Below are 19,371 nucleotides of genomic sequence, written 5' to 3' on the forward strand. Positions count from 1 at the left end.
TGCCCATAAAGTCTTACTACTTAAAAAAAAAAAAATTAGCAATTAAACATGCATGATCTACTTTATGACATGAAATAAAATGTGTCATCTTAGAAAATATATCCACCGCCATAAAAATAGAAAATGGAGGAGGGGAATGACTGCTTCTTCTTGCACCTCCATCACCTCCATCACTTCTTCAGCCTCCCCGTACTAAAATTAATTTTACCACACTAAAATTAATTTTACTACTATACTTTTTAGTAAATAATATTAAAACAATAAAAAAAAGTAAATCTAATTTTTACTTTAACCTAACTTTTCACTTTTCAATTTATGAAACATTGCCTCCCAGCAGCAATGACACCCACCTTCAAAGCTTTGTTCCAAACACTCTCCCATGAAGCATCATACACCACACTTGCCCTCTTCATCCACCACATAGGTTAGTAGTTTTATTTGTAACACTTTTTAATTTGAATTTGGTGGTATTGTTTTAAACCAGATCCCCTAATCCGATATTTTTCTTGTTTAATTAAGCTTCAGATTACGTAATCTGACAGTGTTAGTTTGTTAAATAGGTTCTGGATTACATAATTCGGTGAATGTTTAATTAAGTTTCAAATTAAGTAATCCAATAGATTTATTTTTTTAAATAGGTTCTCGATTACGTAATTCGATATTGTTAGTTTGTTAAATAGGTTCTCGATTACGTAATATGTTAGTTTTGTTGTTTAATTAGGTTCTGAATTACGTAATTCATAACCTATTTAAAAAAACAAAAATATCAGATTACGTAATTCGGAAGTGGTTTTTTTTTTGGGGTTTTGGATTAGGTAATCCGAAATAATCTTTTTTATATTATGTGGCATGGTGTTATCTCTTCTCTTATTTGTAAATAATTAAAATTCATGTGGTGTTATGGACATATATGGCTAAAATAAAAGGTGTTGGATCTTTGGGTCATGATCACATAAGGCTGACGACATCAGTCCGTAGAAGAGACCGAGGTGATGTCGATGAAAGGATTGATGTTGATGCTCATATTGATAATGAGCTACAACAAGGATTACGTGATTATGAGGAAGTGGACCAGGGAAAAGGGTTTCCTGGAGGACCTTGTAATATGTCATTGCTAGTAAATTTTGTTGACCATGTTGCTATTAAACTCTAGGATGGTGAGGTAAGAACGGAAAAACCTTCAATTAAATTGTCTTTGTTAATTGTTGTTTAAATTGATTTAATTATATTGAGTATATACAAATTTTGTATTAGGATCGAGGAGTACTTAAATTGGTATCCCACGGTAGAAAATTACGTAAATTTAGGATGCCTTGTGCCGATATTGAGCTTCTTGTACAAAATTCTGGATAGTTTAGTTTGTGCAATATAAGTTATGAGGTGGGGGATAAGGGGTTGATTTCAGCCTTTGTCGAGAGATGGCATGGGGAGACGAACTCCTTCCACCTTCCCACAAGTGAGATGATCATCACACTTGATCATGTGTCATCTCTTTTACACCTCCTCATTTTGGGTCAATTCCCTACATACATGCCCTTAGAATACAACGGAACTACGACAATTTTAAATGAGTTACTAAGGGTGGGGGAGGGTTGTGGGAAGGCTGAGATGAGACTATGTCGAGGCACCCACGTATGATTGAGCCGACTTTGAGATATATATGAGGATTGTCGTGCTCATAAGGCTTGGAAGTGTGCTATTAGGGCTTTCTTGTTTCATCTGGTTGGATGCACTATTTTTGCATATAAAAGTGTCACTTCTGTATTTGTTTTGTACTTGTTGTTATTCAACAATCTACATATGTGCGATGGATACGCATGGAGAACAGCGGCACTGACACATCTATATAAGCAGTTGTGGGATGCATGTTATTTTAACATGAAGCAATTAGACAGTTATGTGACACTGGTTCAGGTACGAAACCATACAAATAATTAGCAATCACATGTTACATATCATAATGATGTATTAAATATTTTATAATTAATATGAACGAATTATGCAGGCATGGATTTATGAGCACTTCTCGGGCATGGGAAGAAGGGATATTAATCCCTCAAATGACGAGATACACCCGCGAGGAGCATGATACATCATTGCCCATCAGATTTGTGTTGTTAGTGATGTGCGGGTTCAATTGGATGAAGTAACACATGATGACATTATGAATTAATCAATGCAAATGACTCTTATGATTATTCACTTAACACTGACATCCCATGCACCAGTAGGGACCTCTTTTACCAGTTGATGACCACCTAACATTGTCACGTATTATTCACGCTACTGAAATATTTATTTGAATGAATCTATTTTGACGAGTGACCATGACTCTTTACCCATCCCCAACAATGAGGCAATAGCATGAAACCCACAATGTCTATCATCTTTGACATCTATTATATTCAAAATATAAGGATGACATTTCAGATGAAATTGATTAAGCATGGAAACTGCATTGGTGTACCAAATATGATGAGCTAGTATGTACCAAATGAATGCGATCTACATGCTCAAAATATGAAAATGTGTTTTGTAGACCTTTGAAATTTATTTGTTTAACTCTTTTAGGATCCTTTTGTCTTAACTACACTAAGTGGTGCACTTATTGTTGTCATGTCGGGGTAGGCAATTTCACGCAACATTTTTAATTTTCACTTTGCTACAAATATCAACATGTTTGAACTGGGATAGAATGACATCACATTCTTGTTGAATTGACAACTCAGATGATGAATCACATTCAGATAAATCTGAAAAACCCAATCTGGTTCACATAACATGAACTTCATTAAATGGAATGACACTCATAACATATATAGTTAACTCACAAGCACATGGTAATCTGTGAGTTTGTCTAAGTACACATCCAAAACGTTCCGTATCAAAACTCACAACATTGACCCGATCAAACTCTTGAACAATGTGAATCAAAGTATGTTTCGATACGAAGTCAACCAACATTTTATATAACTTCACATAAAATGTGTGTCCTATGACATGCATACTCATATGAAATGATGTCTTAATTTCGTTATGTTGAAGTATAATAACGTATTTTATAGCATCCTGACACGATCACATGTCTCTCATAATATTTTGTAATACTCGTTTCAAAGACCAATGAGCTTATTGAACTTTGTATAAGTATAAAATATAAAACAATTAGACGTTATGCATGTTTTAAACAAAGTAAAAACAAATTTTGATATACTTATTTGATGTTGTATTTCTCAAATACATTAACGAATTTGTCCAACACTTCTCAAACTTTTCTTTATGCAGAATAATCCATGTGTTATTCACATATTCAACAAATAATGGCCACGGTGAACAAATAGTTTCAAAAATTTTAACAAAACTCATTAAATGTAGCAATCTCTATACAGTCAATGACAATACTCCACGAAACCATCACAACTTGTCAAGCCTCTATAGAATCTACTAACATTTTACACTTTGCTTTGATATTCTTATTGATGTGAAACCAACCGAATATTTGTTGGTTTAGGAAACACAATATTTATGACCTTTATCAAAGCAAGATCTCTATCACAAACAATCACTTTAGGTCGCACATGCAATGTCAAAAGTGACCATCTAAATTTTTGTAGTGCCCATATGAAGTTCTTTTCTTTCTCGCTAGATAAGAATGCAAAACCAACTGTGAAGGACAAACATGTTCAAGTCACACCAACAATTTCAAGCAAAGGTAGTCAACGTTTGTTCATTTTGTAAGTCATATCCATTAAGAATACAAAGTTAAATTTATTCAAAAGTTTCACAACATCAGGATGTGTTCAAAAAATATCACTAACAACATTGGAAGACTCATGACACGTACTCTAGTGAAGATAGTTGTCATGATCTAAGAACATCATTAATTGTTGTAATTCAGTTCAACAAGTATCTCGCATTGTATACCTATGTTATTGTTGTTATATTATCCTCGTTATTCTTCTTCGCAGTACATAGTATATTATTCGGCTTAACCATGCTTTTAGTCATATCAACAAATATAGAATGTTCATTCGCTTTTAATGTGTATGCATATAGATGACCAATTAATGTATCATACAAATCATGATTATGAGTACCACATATTACCGTAAGTACCTACTCTTGACCCTTTCCAATAGGTTTACCTCAATTTGAAGGGACAATGACATTTTCGAGTACCAGTTATGGTAACCTCCAAACAATTATAGTGTACTTTTTGGAATACTCATGACACGTACTCTAGTGTACTTTTTGTACCTACCTCCCCCCCTTTCACAACCTAACAAGAAATATGTATTTCTATCTTGCTTTCCATTTGTTGTGTCATACTTAATAATGACAATAACAAAAACTAAGTCCATAACCAACTTTACAAACCCATTCAAGTAAGTCTTCTCGCAAAGGAAACACTTACACAAAATTATTCTAACAATATTACAAAATCAGTTCTTCAAATTATAATGTAATAAACATGAATGAAATGAAATGAAATGTTATTCACCTCATCTGCTGTAAAATGGGTACCATAGTCTCCTTCAACCAATTCATGTTAATGCACAAAATTCATTAATTCTTCCATACCACACATCATTTCTACTTCATTAGATCTTTTTGTAATAAATCCAACTTCCATGTCCATACTTTCACATTCATAAATAAAAACATAAATTTTCATTTTATTTTAATTTTCATAAATTCACACAATTATACAAATTAAAAACAACATTCAATTTATGTTTTGGATTGTGTAATTCATAACTCATTTGATAACTACAAAATACCTTCCGGATTAGGTAATCCGTAAAGCATTTGTCAAGTAAAAAATGGCTTCCGGATTGAGTAATCTGTAAGGCATATTTTAAGAGAAAAAGTGAATGTCGAATTGGATAATCCATAAGTCATATTTTAAGTTATAAGTCAACGTTTGTGATAGAAATCTTGCTTTGATGAATGCCGGAGTGGATAATCCATAAGTCATATTTTAAGTTATAAGTCATTGTTTGTGATAGAGATCTTGCTTTGATGAATGTCATCAATATTGTGTTTCCTAAACCAACAAATCTTTTTTGTCGGTTTCACATCAATAAGAATGTCAAAACAAAGTGTAAAATGTTGATAGATTCTATCAAGGCTTGAGAAGTTGTGATGAATTCGTGGAGGATTGTCATTGATTGTACAAAGATTGCTAAATTTGATGGGTATGTTAAATTTTTTGAAACTATTTGTTACCGTGGTCATTACTTGTTGAATATGTGAAGAGAACATGAATTATTCCACACAAAGAAAAGTTTGTGAAGTGTTGGACAAATTCGTTAATGCATTTGGGAAATACAACATCAAACAAATATATCAAAATATGTTTTTACTTTGTTTAAAATGTGTATAATGTTAATTGTTTTATGTTTTATACTTATATATGGTTGAATCGACTCATTGACCTTTGAAATGAGTATTTCATAATAACATGAGACATGTGCTCGTGTCAGGATGCTATAAAACACATTATACTTCAACATAACGAAATCAAGACATCTTTTCATATGAGTCTACGTGTCATAGGATACACATTCAATGTGAAGTTGTATAAAATGTTTGTTGACTTTGTATCGAAACATGCATAGATTCGCATTGCTCAAGAGTTTGTTCAGGTCAATGTTGTGGGTTTTGATAGTGAACATTGTGGATGTGTACTTAGACGAACTCACAGATTACCATGTACTTGTGAGTTAGTCAAATATGCTATGGGTGTCATTCCACTTAATAAAGTTAATGTTATGTGGATCAACCTGAGTTTTTCAGATTTATCTAAATGTGATTTAACATCTGAATTGTCAATTCAACAAGAATGGGATGTCATTCTATTCTGGTTCAAAGAAGTTTATATTTGTGGCAAAGCGACAATTAAAGACAAGTTGCGTGAAATTATCTACCCGGACATGACTACAATGTGTTACTTAGTGCAATTAAGACAAAAGGATCTCAAAAGAGTCGAGCAAACAAATTTCAGCGATCTACAAAACACACCCCTTTATATTTTGAGCATGTAGATCGCATCTATTTTGTACACGATAGCTCATCATCTTTGAAGACCCCTAAGGGAAAGGTTAAGGTGACAACAACACGAATGTAGTTCTTATGCTTGATCAATTTCATCCGAATGTCACCCTTATATTTTGGACGTAATAGATATCAAAGTTGATGAACATTGTGGGTTTTGTGCTATTGTTCATTGTTGGGGATGGGTGAAGAGTCATGGTCACTTTGTCCGAATGGATTTATACAAAGAAATATCTCAGTGATGTGAAGAATATGCGACATTATTAGGTGATCATCAACGGGTAGAAGATATTTAGAGGTCCCTACCGGTGGATAGGTTGTGAGTGGTAAGTGAATATTCATAACAATCATGGGCATTGATTAATTCATAACGTCATCATCGGTTAGTTCATCAAATTGCACCGCACATCACTAACAACACAAATATGATGACAACGATGTATCGTGCTGCCCGCAAGTGTACCTTGTCATATGAGGGATTAATATCCCTTCTTCCAATGTCACAAAAGTACTCATAAATTCATGCTTGCGTAATTCAATAATATTAATTATAAAATATAAAATATTTAATACAAGATTATGGAATCTAACATGTGATTGTTAATTATTTGTATGGTTTCGTACATAAACCAATGTCGCATAACTGTCCAACTTCTTCGTCTTAAAATAACATGCATCCTCCAACTGCTCATATAGATGTGTTAGTGTTGTTACTCCTCATGCGTATCCATCGCACATACGTAGATTGTTGAATAGCAGCAAGTACGAAACCGATACAAAAGTGGCACTTTTACTGCAAAAATAGGACATCCAACGAAATGTAACAAGTAAGCTCTGACAACACACTCTCAAGCCTCATGAGCGCAACAATCCTCATATATCTCGAAGCTAACTCAATCGTACGTGGGCACCTCGGCACTGCCTCATCTCAACCTTCCCATAACCTTCTTCCATCCCTAGTAACTTAATTAAAATTGCCGCAGCTCTGTGGTACTCTAAGGACACATATGTAGAAAATTGACCCAAAATGGGGAGGTTTTAAAGAGATGAATATCATCAAGTTTGATGATTATCTCACCTCTGGGAAGGTGGAAGGAGTTCGTCTCCCCATGCCACCTCTCGACAAAGGCTAAAATTAACCCCTTGTTCTCCACCTTATAACTTAGATTACACAAACTAAACAATCCATAATTTTGTACAAGAAGCTCAATATGAACATGAGGCATCCTAAATTTACATAATTTTCTACTGTGATACCAATTTAAGTTTTCTCCGCATCCTAATATAAAATTTGTATATATTCAATATAACTAAATCAATTTAAAGAACAATTAACAAAGACAATTTAATTGAAGGTTTTTTCGTTCTTACCTCACCATCCCAAAGCTTAACAGCAACAACATATTAGAAGGTCCTCCAGGAAACCCTTCTCCCTAGTCCACTTGCTCATCATCACATAATCCTAATTGTAGCTCATTATCAATATGAGCATCAACACCAATCTTTTCGTCAACATCATCTCGGTCTCTTCTAATGAAATGATGTCGTCGACCTTGTGCGATGATGACCCTGAGATTCAACACCTTTTGTTTTAGCCATATTTATTCACAACACCATGTGAATTTCAATTATTTACATATAAGATAGAGGATAACATAATAATCAAGTTGAACTATGCCACATAATATAAAAAAGGTTCTTCCAAATTACCTAATCCAAAACCTATTTAAAATAACAAAAATATCAGATTACGTAATTCGAAACCTAATTAAACAACAAAACTACCAAATTATGTAATCCATAACCTATTTAACAAACTAACAATAGTGGATTATGTAATTCAAAACGTATTTAAGAAAACAACATATCGGATTACGTAATCCCAAACCTAATTAGACACCCACCGGATTACGTAATCAAAAACCTAATTAAACAAAGAAAAATACGGATTAGGTGATTCGATTTAAAGCAATACCACCAAATTCAAATTAAAAAGAATTACAAATTCAAACAAATAAAATTACTAACCTTTGATATTCTTTGTTGATAAAAAAAAAACTAACCTCTGAGGTGAATGAAAAGGATAAGTGTGGTGAATGCTTGGGGGAGAGTGTTTGGAAGAGAGTTATTGAGGAGAGCTTTGGAGGTGGAGGTGGACGCCGAGGCAATGTTTCAAAAAGTGAAAAGTGTGGAAAGTGAAAGGATAAGTTAAAGTAAAGTTTAGGTTTAGTTTTTATTTGTTAATATTATTTATTGAAGGGTACAGTAGTAAAATCAGTTTTAGTATAGGAGTGACTAAAGAAGTGATGGAGGTGCGGGAAGATGCAGTGCAAGAGTAGAATTATTTTTATATGCAACAAACCAGACATACAAAATGGTTAAAGTTGGTCTTGATCGGCATGGAAGGCAATGTTGTAGGCTGGTTTCAGTATTGGCGCTAAAAACTCCAGAAGAGTTTTTCAAAGGCTTTGATGAAAAAATTTGAGAGGAATGGATACTTGAATCTAATGAAAAATCAGTGAGTCCAAACCTCGATGATGTATATTTTATTTATATGAAAAAAAAGGAAGAACGCATTACAAAGAAAAAATGGTATCATATAACACTCACCCTTACACTGAGTACATACACCCAAAAAGTAGCTTTATGAAAGTTGTAAATACAATAACAACCATAATTTTAACACTACCCCTCCAGTTAAAGCATATATACCAAACTTAGAACATATAAATGAATTCTAGATCCTCTCAGAGACTTAGTAATGTTTGTAAGTTGGTTGTTAGAATTGATAAATCTTGATCCTGATATTTAACAACTTACTACACTAAACCTAATGGAAAAATGCATCATTAATCATTAAGGTAGTAAAATAAAAAAAGTATAAAAAAGAAAAAAAATTGAAGTTAGGACTCACCTATAGGAACTCCTAGAATACCTCTTCTAACAGCTCTCAGGTACAGTAAAGAATAGAAGTCACACGAAAACAGAAGACAAACTTAGAATATCCCCAGAAAAGGTAGAAGTGCTCGGGTTCTAAGAAATTAAGGAGCACAAATTACCGTGCAAACTAAACAACACCTTAAAAATGAGAAAATGGGAAAGAAAAAAAGAAAAATCAACAAAAAAATTTAAAAAATGAATTGAAGGTACTGACATGAGAGGGTCAGAATGATCAGAAACGAGATCAATGGAGAAGACAATATTGGCAACCTAAACTACTAATGCCAGGTGGAGGACGCACAACGCGTGGACGGTAAAATGGGCTAGTTCATAGTAGACCACTTGTTGTACAGAGGAGGGCGATATGGACTGAGTAACTAGTTTGTTATATTTATGTACTCACATTTTTGCGGTATTAAGTTTAGGAAACTTGTTACTGAACTTTGAATACTTTTTAATTAAATTATTTCAATTAATTTGACAATCATCCTTTGATTACTTCATGCAATTGTTCATTATTTTGTCAATTTACTTATTTTTTCACTTTGTACAAACTTATTGAAAAGAAATATGGCTCAAATCACAATCAGTTATTAATGCAAATTTGCCCAAGTCAAATAATTAACACAATCCAAACAATATATAATATACAAGTCAATCATCTGCAAAACTATCTGTATGTGTAACTCCTAAAGTTGAGCAAATACTTGTATTGGACTAATATAAAATAATAACCATAATTTAGCCTCTAAATACCAATAAGTAGACCACAAAATGTCAGTCGGTATGGAACAACCATGCTGCTTTTTTACCTACACAAGTTTCATAAAGGTACATTTGGACTTTAGGAATGTATAATCCGAAAGTCAAAATTCTTTTGTATATAACATTCGAGACTGTACAATCAAAAAAATCTCTATATTACACAATCTGGGAGTCAAATTCAAAATCGTAAACCAGAGAAAAACTTCAAAACGAAAAAAGTAACTTACCTATCCGAAGTTCGCTTGCTTCACTATCTTCACTTCACCACAATCTTGTGCCAATATCCACTCTACACCTCAAGCATCACCACCACAAACAATTGTGTGTAAAAATACTCAAGAACCACAACAATACAACAGCAAAACCCATAATCCGTATCTGTTGTCATTTAATACCACAAGGGCAAACTTGGAATTTTAAAATTTATGGGGGTACAAAAAAATGCCCAAAGAGGAATAATATGGATCTCATTTCATCCTAAAGATGTCAACTTTCGGGTCTAGGCCATCAAGAGATTATGCTTTGACATCTCTATCACTGGCAGCAAAACATAAAAACACTATTAAGATTTGACATAATACGTTTATGCATAACATATTCGATATTCACTATGAAATATCCATGAGTATTAACATAGGATACTCATAGTATGTTAATTCTCAAAGTATCAATGTTCCATATGATATCAATCACATTCCCAAAATATTATTAGCAGTCTTATTTTTTCTTTCCTTCTTTTCTACCTTATGCCTATGATTTCAACAAAGTAAAACAAATAAAAATTATACGTTAGTACAGTAACTTACCAATTACAATAATCAGATACTCAGCATTTTATTCACTTTTGATATGTTGTGACCTAAAACAAGCAAGAATAAAGCCCAATGACGCAACCAATGCCACCAGGTACCCGACTATGGTTCCATAGCTAACAGAAATTGGCCATTCCTACAAAGTAAGATGAAATATATAACTTAATGCTACAAAACAACAACAAACCAAATTAACTATATCATTTGAAAATCAATTAGACCAGTATTCAATAATTTATACAACGATAACAATCTTACAGGTTTTGGTTTGGTGAATAATCATGGTATCCTTAAAAAAGATAAATGATAAGAACTAAGCACTCAGAGAATCACCTTCAAAAGCTAACTATTATGGGAATAAACCAAAAACTTAAATATTGTGATGAACATATCATATTACTTGCATGGAACATAGACATTCCATAATACCCAAATTCCTACCATAACATCGTTCACAAGAGTCAGCATCTCAATGACTTTCACACTACAACAATGTTAGAATAGGTCATCTTAAATTTGAAAAGTTGTTGTGTTTTGTGTTGTACCTAGTTTCTGGATATGACCTTTCTTATCTTTTTCGTTTTTTTTCATTCATTGTATTGAACTACCAGTGTCATTATAAAAATGAGAACCTTAGAGAGGGGAATGAAGCTCTCTAATTCATTTTCTATTAAGTATTCATCTCAAGTTGGTATCAGAGAAGGTTGATTCCACTCTGCTTGTTTTGTGATTGTCCATTGTCATCCTCCATCATTCTCCGCTCTTGTTGTACAATGAACACCTAGATTGGTTCGTCTCATTGGGTCCAGTCACTCCACTATGTTTTACTGTCGTCCACCGTTGTCCACTGCATCCTAAATGGCGACAAGCCTTGTTGAAATGCAGCAACATAATGGTATATGGGAGTTAGTTCCTCTTCCATCCGAGAAGAAGGCTATCATTGGGTCTATACCATTAAAGTTGGACCTAATGGTGAAGTTGATTGCCTTAAAGCTCCATTGGTGGCCAAAAGATATACCTATATTTATGGACTCAACTACAGTGATACTTTTTTTGCGGTGGCTAAAATCACTACTATTAAACTTTTCTTTGCCATAACAGTCATTCATCATTGGCCTTTTCAACAATTAGATACTAAGAATGTTTTTCTGCATGGTAATCTAAAAAACAAGGTCTACATGGAGCAACCTCTTGGGTTTGTTGCTTAGGGAATTCTAGTCTGGTTTGTAAAGTTCGGCCACATTGCTCAAACCTTTGTGTTGAAACACAGTGAGGCAGATCATTATGTTTTCTATTGTCATACCTCCCCTAATAAATGTGGGTACTTAATAGTGTATGTTGATGATATAGTCATTACAAGGAATAATGCTGCTATAATATCTTAGTTAAAGGAACACCTATGCAAGCATTTTTAGACTAAGGATCTTGGAAGTATCAAATAATTTTTAGGCATTGAAGTAGCCTAATCAAAGAAAGGTGTTGTAATTTCTCAAAGAAAATATGCTCTGGACATCTTAAAAGAGACATGTGTGATTAATTGTAAACTACGGATCCAAATCAGAAATTAATCGCAAAACAGGGAGAAGCTTTCTCTTATCTAGAAAGATATAGAAGACTAGTTGGAAAAATAATTTACCTAAACCAGATTTGTATTTTGTATGTAGTACATGTTGTAAGTTAGTTCACGCAAAATCCTTGTATTGATCATTAATGTTATCATCCCTATTCTAGGTACCTCAAAGCTCCAAGACAAGGTCTACTTTATGAAGATAAAGATAATACCCAAATCTCTAGATATTATGATGCTGATTAAGCAAGTTCTCCCATGGATAGACACTCTACTAGTATAGACTCTGATACCATCTTAGAAAATGGACTTTAAATTCAACTCAACCTCACGAACTGACTTACAATGTGAGGTTTACACTAACTTATATATTATAATTGAATCATATATTTAGTCAATGTAAAATAAAAAAATACACACTAGATAAAATACTTATGCTAATAATAATAATAAGTGGTGAAATTGTACAAAGGCTTGTGAAATAACATGAATTTGGTCAAAATTGGTTTTCTTATTTGCTCAACAAAATGATCAATGAATTTAAAGACAAAAGACTACGAAAAGGAAATTAATTACCTGCCATGGCCTCTCCCAATCAAGTGGCATTGGCCAAGCCCCAAACCAAGCCCCAATAAGTGCTCCATGAGCCGGTAAACAAATCAAGTACTCTATAGATCCTTTAGGCCTAAAGATATTACAAGAATAACAATAATGTAACTAAAAGTAACTAATTGAACGACCCAAATAAATAGACCAAACATTATCAAAAAAGTAGTTCAACATACAACATTAACTATATTCAAAATCCCAATAAAGAAACTTCATATGAACAAACATGTTATGAATAAGAAATGATAAGCTAGAAGAAACCTACTTTGTTTGAGCAAATATACGTCTCCAGTCAGCCCATGATGAACCAAGAACACATGATGCTGGAACTGTCTGCAATAGAATCATATGTAAATTTATAAAAGTGCACATAAACATGGGACCATGATTTAAAAAATGTTCATCTCAACAAAAGTTGTAAACTTGCAATTCATTCAAGGAAAAGGAAGAGGACTAATAAGTAACCATTGAAAACTAATATCAAAACTTGAAAATATAAATCTAGTGGGTCATAATAATTGAAAATGGTTTGTGTTAGGAATGGTAACCAAAAAGAAGTGGGGAAGACCTTATAGCTCTATTATAAAAGGAAAATGGAAAATAGGGGTTGAATGGAAGTTAGTTGTAACTGTTAAGGCAAAGACAAGTTGGGTTATTGTACGACACATGTCTTAATCTCATAGTTTTGCATTGGCACCCAAGTTTGATCATAACAAGCAAGATACTTTTGGCTCTTCAAATATATGCTAAATAATATGAAACAAGTATTAGACGAAAGCAAAAGACAATATTAGATCATGAACAAAACACAAGTTGTTGACAAGATGCAAGTCAAGCTTCAAGCAAATCAGAAGAGGAGGACAAAAAAGTTACACTAATGCGTCAAACTAAGAAGCGCTAAACGCCTACATCTAGACTAGACGACCATGTCATCGGCAGACATACTGCTCCAATAGAGGATATAACCAACAGAAGCAAGTATTACAGGACAAGTATACAAAAGACATGAAATGTCTTATTGAAGCAATTGCCTTTGACGAAGCTTAGAAGAACGAAAGCACCAAACATTGTTGAAAAAATAGACGTATCTAGCAAAAGTAGATGCATGATATGCTAGACACTAAAGTAAAGAATAGATGAAGCTATTAAAAGCTCAAAGCAACAAACAATCTCTCACAAGTCAAGAAGAATAGATGCACATCTCAAGTACCTTGCATCTTTACAATGCCATGTCGTTTAATCTCTAGAGTTGATTAAGAACAATTCTAAGGAGGATTCTTACACAAGTACTATTCATCAATGTTTGTAAAATTACCTACTTTTGAGGATGGAGCTCCCTTAGAATGGCTAGCACGAGTACAATTTTGTTTTCTATATGCAAAAATCAGACTTACAAAATGGTTAAAGTTGGTCTTGATCGGCATGGAAGGCAATGATGTATGCTGGTTTCAGTATTGACACTGAAAAACAAGAATCTCCCTTGGAAGGGTTTTTCAGAGGCTTTGGTGAAGAGATCTAGAGACAATGGTAGAGGCTTGGTTTATTAGACGAAGTAACAGTCTCTATTTTAGTCCAGTTATTTCAATTAAAAAGAAGGATGAGAGTTGGAGGTTCTGTGTTGATTACAGGTTTTTAAAAAAAAACTAATATTCTGGATAAATTCCCTGTTCCTGTCAAAGAAAAGTTGTTGGATGAGTTAAATGGAGCTACCTATTTTTCTAAAGTAGATTTGAAGGCAGGTTATCACCAAATAAAGATGCATAAGCTGGATATTCCAAAAAAGCAACATTCAAAACACACCAAGGGCATTATGAATATCTAGTAAGCTATGAATATTATGCTAAAACCTTTTCTTAGATGGTGTGTTGGTTTTTTTAGTGAAATTTTGATTTGCAACAAATCATAGGTGGAGCAACATGTGAGACAGGTTTTGGCTAGGTTGCTAGATCAATCTTTCTTCACAAATCAAAAGAAGTGCAGTTTTGGTAATTCAAAGGTGAGGTATCTTGGTCATATCATATCTAAAGAGGACATGGCTATGGATCTACAAAAGATTGAGGCAATTTTACAACAGCTTCCCAAGAATCTGAGAGCTGAGTGGATTCTTAGTGTTGAAAAGATATTATAGAAGGTTTGCAAGTAAATATGACCACATAACACATCCTTTAACTGATGTTGAAAAAAGGAAAGTTTAATGGGACAAAAGAGAGTTTGGGGGCTTTCAAGTTGCTGCAGCAAGTTGTCACTACAGTCCCAATTTTAGCATTACCAGATTTTTCAAGACCTTTCTCAATACAGTGCGATGCTTCAAGCAAGGAAGTGGGGGTTGTCCTTACTCAAGACAAAAAGCCGAATTGCTTATTTAAAAAAGGCCTATTGAATCTTCTCTCTAAATATATCCATGAAAAAGAGTTGATGGCTCTTGTTTTGACAATTCAACATTGGAGACCATATTTGATGGGGCAGATATTTATTGTTTTTATTCATCAAAAGAGTTTGAGATGTTTGTTGGAGCAGAGGATTACAACACAGAATCAGCAGAATTGGTTTGCCAAATTATTGACATGAGTTTGAAATTGTGTACAAAGTAGGAGCTTCTAACAAAGTGCCAGATGTTCTTTCTAGGAGGGATGAAGACATAGAATTGCAAGGTATTACAAGACCCTACGAGAAAAATATTATGGACCCTACTTGTTTCTACAACAAATTGGATTAGTCTCATTCAAGCTTCAACTACCAGAACAAGCCCGTATACATCTTGTTTACCATGTTTCTCAACAAACTCAACATTTTTCAGCCTCTTGGACATTAGATAATCAAACAGTAGATAAAAATGGAGAGGTAATTCATCAAGTGTTAGTGCATGGCAAAATAAACCTGCAGAGGAAGCTACTTGAGAAGATCTTTCAGATTTCATTATTCAGTTTCCAGAATTCAACATTGAAGACAATTTGTTTTAGAAGAAGGGTGTATTGTTAGGAATGATGACAGGACCGAAAAGCAGTGTAAACAACCTTACAGGTCTATTATAGAACGAAAAGAGGGGTTAAATTGTAATTAGTTGTAACCAGGTAGCTAGTTGTGTGGTTTGGCAACAAAATCCTCTCAGCTGTAATTTGGTCTTTTAGCTTTTGTTTTCTAACAATTTTGAATCTGGTTTTTCCATAGTGAAAAGGAGAGTGTTCCTTTTGGGGGTAATTTTGAATACACCGTTGTTTTGATTGCTGTAAGTGTTGTGAAGAAATACAATTCCTTTCACTCACTGTTTTGTAACAGAAAAGAAATGATATTGTGTTAGGATTTCTGTTTTTGGTTCCTAACAGTTTGAACTTTGAATTTACATTGCAAGTCTGAAGGTCATAGAGATAAAACTCACTGACTTTTATTTTCAACATATGCTGGCTAGCTTTCATTCTTATCTAAGGTGAGATGATTTATAATTAGGAGAAACAAAAGGAACAAGGGCTACAATCTGGACCTTCTACAGTTGCCTTAAATGTATGTTGTACATGATCAAGGACAACAAGAAGCATCTGGCAAATGGATGGGGTTTTTTTGTACCTCTTAAAATATTAAGTTAATGCCTAACGAGCAAACAAGTAAGAAGTTCTCAAACAGACATGAATTGGAAACCATCTGATTTTAATTATCTTATAGTAGTAATAACTAATTAGGTGAAGATTTTATAAATGGTGGTTTTTTTCAAATAGTAAAAGAGAAAAGAATATCCAGACAAAATGCAAAGTATCAAGAATCAAAAAGGGCAGAGTAATATGAGACAAGTTGATAGGAACTTTGATACTATGGAGTGTCTAACTCTTATATTGAGTAGTATGATATGTTTGATTATTTAAGTTTTTGGTTCTTCCTTAATGGCTAGTTTTAAAGACTGAGTCCCATGAATGTTCGGTTACTTGTCACAAGCTCAATAGGAAACACTAAAACAATCTCCAACAAGTTGTAATAGTATGCTAGAGAACAGAAATGAAATAGTCACTTACCGTGAACACTGACATCATGAGAGCCCAATTTATAGTCTTGGGAAGATACCTATCCCAAGTAAAATTGCAAAGTCAAAACATGCTCGAGTTATTTGTAGCTATCTTCAAAATAAAAAATGAAAACTCATGTTTATTTACATAACAGAAGAGGCAAAAAATTAAAGAAAACACAATTTGTCTTGCTTTAAAGGAACATAGTAGTTACAATTAATCCTTTTTCTCATCAACTGCGACCTCCATGTGGAGAGTTATTTTGGGGAAAAAAGAAAACACTGTACTCTGAAATAACAACTTTCACATACTGAAATTTAACAGGCGCCCCCAAAGCTACAGCTCCTAAAAAATTCAATAATGTCCCTGCAGAATAAAAGAACATTAGAATGAATAAAAACAAATTTTCATCAAGAAGATTTATTACAAAAAAATTAGATTAGGCTAAGACGCCAAAAGTCTAATCAGCAAATCACTTGTATGTGTAAGGACTGAAGTAAATATAGAGATTTATTGAACATTTACATTCTTATTCGAGTGTGCTTAATTTAAGAGACTGTGAGTTGAAAAATGCATCATTAATCATTAGAATAGTAAAATAAGAAATATATAAAAAAAAAAACGAAGTTTGTACTCACCTACAGGAATTCCAAGAACACCTCTTGCAACAGCTCTCAGGTACTGCAAAGAATAGAAATCATATGAAAACAGAAAACAAAAAACTTAGAATATCCCCAGAAATTGTTAACTGCTAGGGTTCTGAGAAATTAAGGAGCACAAATTACCGTGCACTGTTGGCGATTTTGTCGATAACGACTGTATAGAAGGATAACGATAGGGAGCTCTGCAATCTAAACGACGCCGTAAAATGAGAAATGCGAAAGGAAAAAAGAAAAAATCAAGTGAAAGTTAAAAAAAAATGAATTGAAGGTACCGATATGAAGAAGAGTGTGAGAGAAGGATGAGAAACGAGGTCGATGGAGAAGACAGTGTTGGAAGCCCAAACTGCGAAGGCCAGGGCCAGGACGCACAACGCATTGACTATAAAAGCCTCGGAAACTGATATTGAGGGTGACGTTTCAACCATTGCGGCTTTTCGGGAATCCATTGAAGAGGATCTCTGCAACTTGAAATTTTGAATCGAATTGAAGAAGGAAAAGTGGTGACTGAGAGAAGGTTTATGTAGGCAGATTCTTCCTACATATCAGTTTTTACTAGGATCCACCATGTCCGTGTGAGAAATTACCATAACACCCTTAATAAAGTGAAAAAAAAATTCAGCTCTGGATTTAAATATCCATAGACAACATTGTGAGTTACAGATATCCGTAAGCATAGACTATAATTCCATATATAGATATCTGTAAGCGTATATATGCATTAGAAATAATGTAAAAAGGCTAAACATCCTAAAATCATAAACATTAAGTATTTACTACAAAATATTAAAATTAGAAATATTGTCTAATGAACATTATTTATGTATAAATTTGTATCCGGCTAGTGTAATATATTTACTAAAATTGAGTCATAGGATAACGATGTAATACCCACAATATATTTATAGGTGGAATTGGACAATCATCTTTGAGCTTCATCTATAAAAGTTATAAATATAAGTTATATAACTTTTAAGTTAAATGACTTACTTTTTATTTGGTTTAGGATATACCTAGATAAAATAATTTTCGTGCACGTGCTCAATTGCATCCAGATCAATATCATCTAATTCATCCCACACATCAATCTCTTCTGAAATTCCCATGTATGAGTTTGTCATATCCATTGCCAATGCTGAAAAAACAACATATCAATTACCTTCCGAATATTAATATCCATAGGCCAGAAAACCCATTTAGATGTAGAAATTCAGACCCCAAAAAACCATTCTGGATATTCATATCCGAAACTCGAATGCTCATTCTAGATATAGGTATCCAGAACTCAAATTTCACTTTCGGACATGTGCATTCAGAAACCTAAACTGGAAATCAAATTTACTTACAGATTTGTATATGCGGAGTCACTAACAATGCATTATGGACACATGCATTCGTAAGCCTATATCCAAGCTTTTGGATATCGTTATTCGGAAACATCTCAGCTCAAAAAATGCAAAAACGAAGATGAATGTGTTGTCTTACCTCAGAACAATGTGAAACGGAGCTAAGAGTGAAACGTTCCCTCCACCACCACACCAACACTGCACCAACAATAACTCCTCTGCACCTGAAAAAAAAACCAAGCTCCACTACACCTTTTTTTACAAAACAAAGAAGACAAGGACAAAATGGGATTTTAAAAGTTATGTTGGGTGCACATCCAAAATGATATGGTGCAGAGAGAAATTGACAAAAATGTATGGTGAGTGAAATGTGAGTGAGGAGAGAATAGGTCCAAAGTATTTTTTGCTATTTTTTGTTATTTTTATAAAAAAATGAAAATTAAAGAGAGATAAAATAAATAATTAAATAAGAAATTATTGTTCTTTCTTAGTTTTGTAATACTTTTTATTAAAAAAATTAAACATTATATATTTTTTCTGGTTTTTTAACTTTATTTTTTTTATTTTTTTTTGTATTTTTAAAACTTTATTATTTTTAATTTTAATTCTAAAATTTTACTAATG

General features: G+C 33.3%; 1 protein-coding gene across 7 annotated transcripts; it reads right to left on the reverse strand.

Moving 5' to 3' along the window:
* On the reverse strand, positions 1–18,085 carry LOC137820606 (uncharacterized). 7 transcript variants are annotated; one of them, XR_011082658.1, is made up of 10 exons: positions 17,677–17,965; positions 17,528–17,593; positions 17,381–17,423; positions 17,054–17,108; positions 16,752–16,800; positions 13,016–13,083; positions 12,718–12,826; positions 10,569–10,710; positions 9,990–10,051; positions 7,596–7,626 (listed from the first exon to the last, which is right to left on the reverse strand). XR_011082658.1 is itself a non-coding variant. In XM_068624769.1 (9 exons), exons 1-8 carry the CDS (start codon positions 17,848–17,850, stop codon positions 10,597–10,599), a joined length of 678 nt encoding a protein of 225 aa, XP_068480870.1. In that variant the 5' UTR covers positions 17,851–17,965; the 3' UTR covers positions 1–192; positions 10,569–10,596. The 7 variants fall into 7 exon arrangements, 2 of the variants coding, with proteins under 2 accessions (XP_068480870.1, XP_068480869.1); XR_011082660.1 differs by lacking the exon at positions 7,596–7,626 and adding an exon at positions 9,569–9,809 and having other exon boundaries at positions 17,677–18,085; XR_011082659.1 differs by lacking the exon at positions 7,596–7,626 and adding an exon at positions 9,569–9,809 and having other exon boundaries at positions 9,990–10,299; positions 17,677–18,085.
* Between the last annotated feature and the right edge of the window lie 1,286 nt (positions 18,086–19,371).

Source organism: Phaseolus vulgaris, chromosome 9 (genome assembly GCF_000499845.2).
Source record: "Phaseolus vulgaris cultivar G19833 chromosome 9, P. vulgaris v2.0, whole genome shotgun sequence".
Taxonomy (NCBI): Eukaryota; Viridiplantae; Streptophyta; class Magnoliopsida; order Fabales; family Fabaceae; genus Phaseolus; species Phaseolus vulgaris.